The sequence below is a fragment of the Limulus polyphemus genome, unplaced genomic scaffold (assembly GCF_000517525.1).
Source record: "Limulus polyphemus unplaced genomic scaffold, Limulus_polyphemus-2.1.2 Scaffold1, whole genome shotgun sequence".
Lineage (NCBI taxonomy): Eukaryota > Metazoa > Arthropoda > Merostomata > Xiphosura > Limulidae > Limulus > Limulus polyphemus.
In genome coordinates this window covers 1085122-1092795 of record NW_013665611.1, presented here as the reverse complement: position 1 = coordinate 1092795, position 7674 = coordinate 1085122, and the positions used below count along the sequence as shown (strand labels likewise).

Sequence of the window (7674 nt, the reverse complement as noted above, 5' to 3'; positions counted from 1 at the left end):
GGGTTTCATTCAGGACTCAATTTCATTTCATTCAAATAGATAAGAGACTTGGCATGTCCATCGATCTACAGTACCAAAATAAAAAGCCACGAAGAAAGTCGGCACTAAGTAAACTAATTAAATATTATCTCTAACACAAACCCTTTCCGATTGTACTAGTTTAATTCCAAATAGACAGACAGAGAGATGGATAAAAACAAAACGGTGGTAGCGCAAAAATCTTTATTAAGTCATGGAAACAATCCGCTGTTCGTTTAATATAGTTATAACGCATGCGCAAGTCCTCCTCGGAATGGTTTTCGCACCGTGTTGACTTGAGCAAGTTTCTACTGGGAGAGATCACAGACCAGACTGTAGCGAATGAAACAGACAACAGTTGACGAGCTGTTGCAAGGTATGCATTATAACCAGCTCATTACCTTTCTACAAAAGATTTTTCGTTAGTGAAATGAACAACTAAAGTATATTAAGTTTCCTTCTAAAGAACATGCTTGATTATATCCCTTATTAAAAATGTAATCAGACCATATTAGTTAGAAACGTCACAGCTGTCTAAAAGTTAGTTTCCTTTGATTCTTCGATACGAAGTTTAAAAAAAGAGAGGAACATTTTTTAATTCTTTATTCTTTCCGGCCTTCATGGATGGGCACGTGCCATATCTCAAATGAAACTTCAAAATACGGTTCGTTCCTTGAGCTGTGATGAATCCATCTTCTCACAGTACCCTGAAACAGACTCTGATGTAACAAGGCTTAGCTGAGTATCCTCAGCAATGAGCTTTGGCGGCAGTACAGCAGCGGGCACGGACATGGTGCCCACGCTCGATCCAGACGAAGAATGCCTGAAGGAAAGAAAATGGTGGTGTTTTCTCTTGTCAAGTATCTTTACTTTTCTCTCAGGGCTGATAATTATTTTACTATGGCGAGCATTTGCCTTTCTTTGCTGTCGCAAAGAAAAGTCCTCTGCCTCTTACAGTCAGAGTGTGGTGAAACAACAGCAGCAGCCGAAGAGAGACCCCCACCATCAAGGAGACAAAGACAACCAACTCAACGAGATTGGTTTTATGACAGAAGCAAAGGACTGGGCAGGAGAACTAATATCTGGGCAAAGTACGACCGGAAGGATTCTGGTAAGTTAAAACAAAAATTCTGATTTTTATATCTCTATATTTATAAAAAGAGATGAACGTTCATGATTAATGCAGTGGTGTAACGCCAAGATTCAACAAATCAAGACAAACCGATCTAATAATTATGGTTTAGAATAAATACAAGAATGTTAAAAATAAAATAAAATTTTTGCATAATAATTGTTAACAATAGTCTCTTTTGATACCTTTTTACATGTACTTCAAGGACTAGTGAATATTTCAAAATTGTTTGACATTATGCTATAAAATATTTCAAATTATTCATTGTTACCTGACGTCATAATATCACACGAAGTAATTAAGAATATGTTTAATAATGAAAGCCAATGTAAGCAGCTAATGAGTTTGTAAGTTTACTCTGATGTTGGCCCGGCATGGCCAGGTGGTTAGAGAGCTAGACTCGCTATCTGTGGGTCGCGGGGGCGTTATAATGTGACGGTCAATCCCATTATTCGTTGGTAAAAAAGTAGCCCAAGAGTTGGCGGTGGGTGGTGATGACTAGCTACCTTCCCTCTAGTCTTACACTGCTAAATTAGGGACGGATAGCGCAGATAGCTCTCGTGTAGCTTTGCGCGAAATTCAAAACAAACAAACAAACTCTGATGTATTACTTTTTTACGGTAGTTATGGTAACTTAACTCACATTCGTTAAAATTAAATTATACCATATCTGGGAAGTGGCAACATTAATGCAATTGCTATACGCTAGAGCGTAGGACGTGAATCGATGCCTTATGAAAACTAAAGTATGGAACACTAACTAGGTCACTAATGATTATCAATAACAAGAACAGCATTAAAACAAGTGTTCTAGGTCTGCTTTTGCTACAGCTGGTAAATAAATTTTCAATGTTCCATTTTGAACCTGTAATCAGAAAGTTCGAACTAGCAGTTGTTGATTTTGGATCACAGTACAGGGTGAAATTCATCCAATTCAACTTACCAAACACCTGAATCTGTATGTTTGTTTAGATAAAATTCATATTATTTGATGTACGGACGCGACTGCTCTCACTTTTTAAATAACGTATATTCTGCGATGTCTTGTATTTTACACACCTCCTTGACGGATACTAACATTACGCCGTTTGGTTCCTTACATGCTATAATTTTACATCTTCGGATCTCGCATGTGGCACCCTTCACTTTTAGGTTTGATATACATCATATTTTCCAGTGATTATGTCTTACACCTTATACCATTTGCTGCTTTACCTCATACATTTCATCTTTTCACTAATTGATTCTTTACATATCATACTACCCTTGTTTAGTTGTGATTCTTTAAGCCATCTTTTTTCACACTTTCTGTTTGTTTTTATGTTATACATCACAGATTTTACCGTTTACTTATCATTAACTCCCTGACCTATTAGTAAACATGTCATTTACTGTTTAAGTGTTTAACATTTTTGTTCAAACCTTAAAACAAATTTCATTACGTAACAATCGATTGAGTAAAAGATTTTTAACCATGTTTCTATATAAATGCATAGATATAATGTTTTTCTATAGAAACATGGTTAATAACTCAAAGATTCCTTAGTGGTGGCCATTGAAGATCGAGCTCGCCTTGTAACTAATCAGTTAGCCTAACAGTTACACGAAAGGTAATTGTATGTTAATTACGAACTACAACACAATTTTGAATCCTTGTAAGTTTGGAAGCAATCATTTAATACGCTCGAGTAAATAATTAACACCACAAAATGCCAGTGATAAGAAAAGCTATGAAGTTTTAAGCTGTAGGCCTAATCGGTTTAACACTAACACACCGTGGCAGCTAGAGGAGTTCGATTTCTTATAAGCTTAATTCAAACGTAACAAAAATTTGCAAATAAACATATAGTAGTATTGATGTGTTCAGTTTGAAATATAGGCACTTTTTATGCTCATAAGTCCTTGCAGGTATAGCCTGGTGGTTAACGTATTTGCTCTGCAGTGAAGCTTGCAGTCACTAGCAATATGTATTTTTTTATGTCTCACTCAGAGACACTATTTTTCTGTTGTTTCTTCTTATTCCAAACACTTTTCAATTAAACACCATTCTTTTATTTCTCGGCGGATTGACTTGAAACTTGGTAGGGTTATATCTTGGTCCAATACGCCCAGATAAGTTTTTTTATTTTTTATTAAAGTCTTTTTTTAAGGATTCTATGGGGTGAAAGGTCAAATAACCCAAAATATGTATATTTTTGACTCCTGAATGGTCATATTTACGGCAATCAAGATGAAAATTGGCACGAGTATAGATTTTTATGCGCTCAACACACTGACAGGCATAAAGTTAGATTTGCTTATTTTGAGTCCTTTTAGGGGGGTCAGAGCTCACAAAATGTAAAATTTTGGGGGTTTTGATCAATTACTTGGCCATATTTTGACCTATTTACATGAAAAATGATGGTCATAACAAAATAATTTTAGGATGTTTTGACAATTACTCCGCCTTATTTCAGCCAATTTACATGAGATTTGGTACAAAGATACTTTCTCATGGGTCCCATACATAAACATACAAAAATGTGTGGTATGCCAATTTTTGGTCGTTTTATGGGGTTAAAAGGTTAAATTAACCCACAATTTCTGGAGTTTTGGTCAATTACTTAATCTTTTTTTTCACAGTTTAGATGGAGTTTTGGTCAATTACTTAATCTTTTTTCGACCAGTTTAGATGGAGTTTTGGTACAAAGATACTCTTTGCAGGTCCCAAACAGAGATGTAGACAATTTTGGAATTTTTGTCTTTTGCTCAATTTTTAAGAGAGAAAAGATACAAATTTGGGGTTTTCGTGAATTCTTCATGTGTATGTCAACCAAGTTACATGGGATTTGGTACAAAAATACATTCTTGCAGGTCCCAAGTAGTGATATAGACAGTTTTCGCTCTTTCTGTATTTTTTCACAATTTTTCTGGTGTCAAAATTCACCATGCTGGGATTGCGTGGCGGAGACATGTTGGCCTCTTTAATAATATATATACATCAGTTTTTGTCTACGAAATTCGCAATCTGCGGGTCGCGAGTTCGAATCCCCATCACACCAAATATGCTCGCCCTTTCAGTCGTGGGATTGTTATAATGTGATGGTCAGTCCCACTATTCGTTGGTAAAAGAGTAGCCCAAGAGTTGGCGGTGGGTGGTGGTGACTAGCTGCCTTCCCTCTAGTCTTACACTGCTAAATTAGGGACGGCTAGCGCAGATAGCCCTCGTCTAGCTTTGCGCGAAATTTAAAACAAACAAACAAACAAGTCTACGATATTACTTCTTCTCTGGTGTAGCCTATTTGAATATTAAGATATATGTCTTCATGTACATGTTGATCTAAGTTCATCTACGTTAGGTTTCCTAATATTATGTATGGGTGACAGAAACTTATGTTTATATATGGCTTCCACAAGGGAGACATGGGGGTTTATTTATTTGGCTTTCTTTTTTTGTTTGTATACTTCCATGCTTGTATTCTGATTCCAATGTTACTTGACAAAATGTAATTAATTAAAGAACTGGTAAAATAATTATCAAGTATTCGATATGTATAGTATGCTTGGTTTTCAAATCTTCAAATTTCTAACCAGTCGAGATGTTAAGCTCTGAAATTGTGTCTAAATAAAAATCAACTGTTACATCGAAGTAACGTCTGTTTGGACAAAAGTCAAATGGAATTTTAATTTCATTTTTTCTTGACTACATTGTGTTTTGAACAGATCTACATTTTAAATGTTAGATATAACATAATGCCTCTTTGAAAGGACATCAGAAACTTCAGTGCCCCCCCCCCAGTGGCACAGCGGCATGTCTGCGGACTTACAACGCTAGAATCCGGGTTTCGATACCCGTGGTGGGCAGAGCACACAGAACACATTGTGTAGCTTTGTGCTTAATTACAAACAAACTGAAACTTCAGATAAAAAATCGTAGAATATTCACATTTTTTATAATGATTCACTTGTGGATTGGGTTACACCAGACAGACATAATAATATAACACTCGATAATTCTGGAAAGAAATATTGAATATCTGTATAACTTGTTAATGTATAATTTCTAGTTATTAGACATGAAGGACGATATTTAATGTTTTATAGACACGATAGTGGGAGCTAGTTTTAGAGGGCTAAAGATTGGCCCTCTAACGGTATTGTTAAAAAGTATATAAACAAATAACATATTGATATGATGGTTTGTTTGTTTCGAATTTCCCGCAAAGCTACACGAGGGCTATCTGCGCTAGCCGTCCCTAATTTAGCAGTGTAAGACTAGAGGAGAGGCAGCTAGTCATCACCACCCACCGCCAACCCTCGAGATAGTTTTTTACCAGCAAATAGTGGGATTGACCGTAACATTATAACGCCCCCATGTTCAGTGACCCTCAGATTGCGAGTAGAGTACCCTAACCACTAGGCCATGCTAGGCCTCTACCTGTTAAAACCCATAGGTGTGTAAAATTTGTTACTTTCACAAATCACATTCAAAAAGGTCTTTTGTACAATACCAGAATCTTTCGGCTAAACTGGATCTGCTGCAGCCGAAAATTTAACTAAAATAATGTTTATGTACAATACAGGAAACTATGTATTTATCTTATTCTCTTAAATACAAGAAATTCAATATTGTAGCGTATTATTTTATATTCAGAAATTTCAATGTTGTATTACCTTCTAAGTTGACAAATATATTGTTACGTCTCCAGTCGTTAGTTACTTTTCCGTAAATTCGTTCCGACGAAACTTTAGCGACACAAGTCCTTTCTTAAATAAAACCGGTTTATTCTTTCCGAATACAACTTTACGATACACTCAAATTCAACAGTCGCTCTGTAACAAACGCTATAATTCTCAACGAACTTCTCACGTGCTTAACAATATTCTCTCTGACTGCAGTTCAATTACTCATTACCTCTGTTACGTTGTGACCATCTTATATATACCAGCCTACCCCCAATCTAGTAGTCTCCCGATAATTCACGAAGGTTCGAGAGAAGGACGTGGCGTGATAGTAGTCACGTGACCTCGCTGACGCAACAATACTAATATTGTTGCCTGTACATTTGGACTCCATTAGTGTTGATATTAATATTGTTGCCTTTACATTTGGACTCCATTAGTGTTGATATTATATTTTTGTAAAACTTGCAACAACAACAACAACAACAACAGCATCAAAAAATCATTGTTAAGTCTCTCTCTCCACACAAAAATTTACCACACGACTCTGTGATATCAAGGCGTTATATTTTATTATACAAACATTTTATTTCTAGCATTGCAATGATAGTCGTTTTCAGGCCGGATTAAGGACTTGTAAGGCTTAGGGCAAATTTCCGTAGGGGACCTGAGAAATAAGTCAAATACGATACATTAGTATCTATTAACTATAGTTTGAATATTGTTACGACAGTGGAAATCATGTGACGCTGCTGACGCGTTTGGCGCTGGTAGCGTGCATGAAATTTCTCGAATGATCATGAATCGTCGGGGAGGCCCGAGTGCATTCGAGACGCCCCCTTTGTTAGTATATAAGCCTGGCAGAGAAGCCAGCGAGAGATAGATAATTAAAGAAGCGAACAGTAGTGACCGTAAGTAAAGTGTGTGAATCACTGTGATTTATAGCGTGTATTATAAAAGTTGTTAAGTCTAAAGTGACGAGAAACGTACTGACTGTGGAAATTCTGTATACTAAAAGTTTGTATCGAGGAAGAATAAACTGGTTTAATTAAGAAAGGACTTGTATCGCTAAAGTTCCTCGGAAAGAATTTTACCGGAAATTATCAAGCAGATACGTAACACCATTATAAAAACTGAAGCACAGAGTAGACAATATACAAAATTAATTCTAATGCTTATAATAAATATAAGATAACGACAAAAAAAGTTTTTCATTAAATGACAAAGCAAAATCAGGCTGTAAGAAATATTAATACGAAGTTATAAAACTAAAATCGCCATTGTTATAATGACACAAGTACTAACATGTTTATTAATAAGAAATACACTTATTGTTCTCTTAGTCGGGAAGCTCCTTCAATGTGAGCAGGTCAATTCGCCCATTTGCCCCTCCCTCCCCTAATCCTGTACCGGTGATTTTAACTGTTTAAAGTAAGTTGAAAATCTCTACAATATAAAGCATAAATGTATACATAGTGTTACGACAGCGGAGGTCACGTAACACGTCATAATACCGTAACAATACGGTATACAATATGATTTGAAATGATGCTGTACTTAACTCAAACGGAAACAGTGAGGGACAATACTTAACGTTAAATCCGATAAGTGAAAACAGACGCAGGGACCAGAACTAGATTCTAGGCCTAACGTATCAAATTTTGATAAGTTAGCTTTTATTTTGGATTTATTATCAGCGTTAAATCTTAAAAAGGTCTTACACAGTCATTTCACGAAGGGAATGAATGCTACATACATTTTCAAATTTGCTTGTGCTTTTCGTTATTCTGCCTAAAGAAGCATCTGCCATTCATTGAAAGTTTAAAAATTATTAAATGATGTTTAATCCTTCAAGTATTTAT

At 35.9% G+C, this 7674-nt stretch overlaps 1 protein-coding gene across 1 annotated transcript in view; it reads left to right on the top strand.

Annotated features, from left to right (window-relative positions):
• Positions 1-229: 229 nt before the first annotated feature.
• Positions 230-7674, top strand: part of LOC106459536 (calcium-activated potassium channel slowpoke-like) — a 128785-nt gene continuing 121340 nt past the window's right edge. The window contains exon 1 of the mRNA XM_022386045.1: positions 230-1129. Within this exon, the coding sequence (XP_022241753.1) occupies positions 773-1129 (357 nt within the window). The 5' untranslated portion in view covers positions 230-772. The remainder of the gene's footprint in view (positions 1130-7674) is intronic.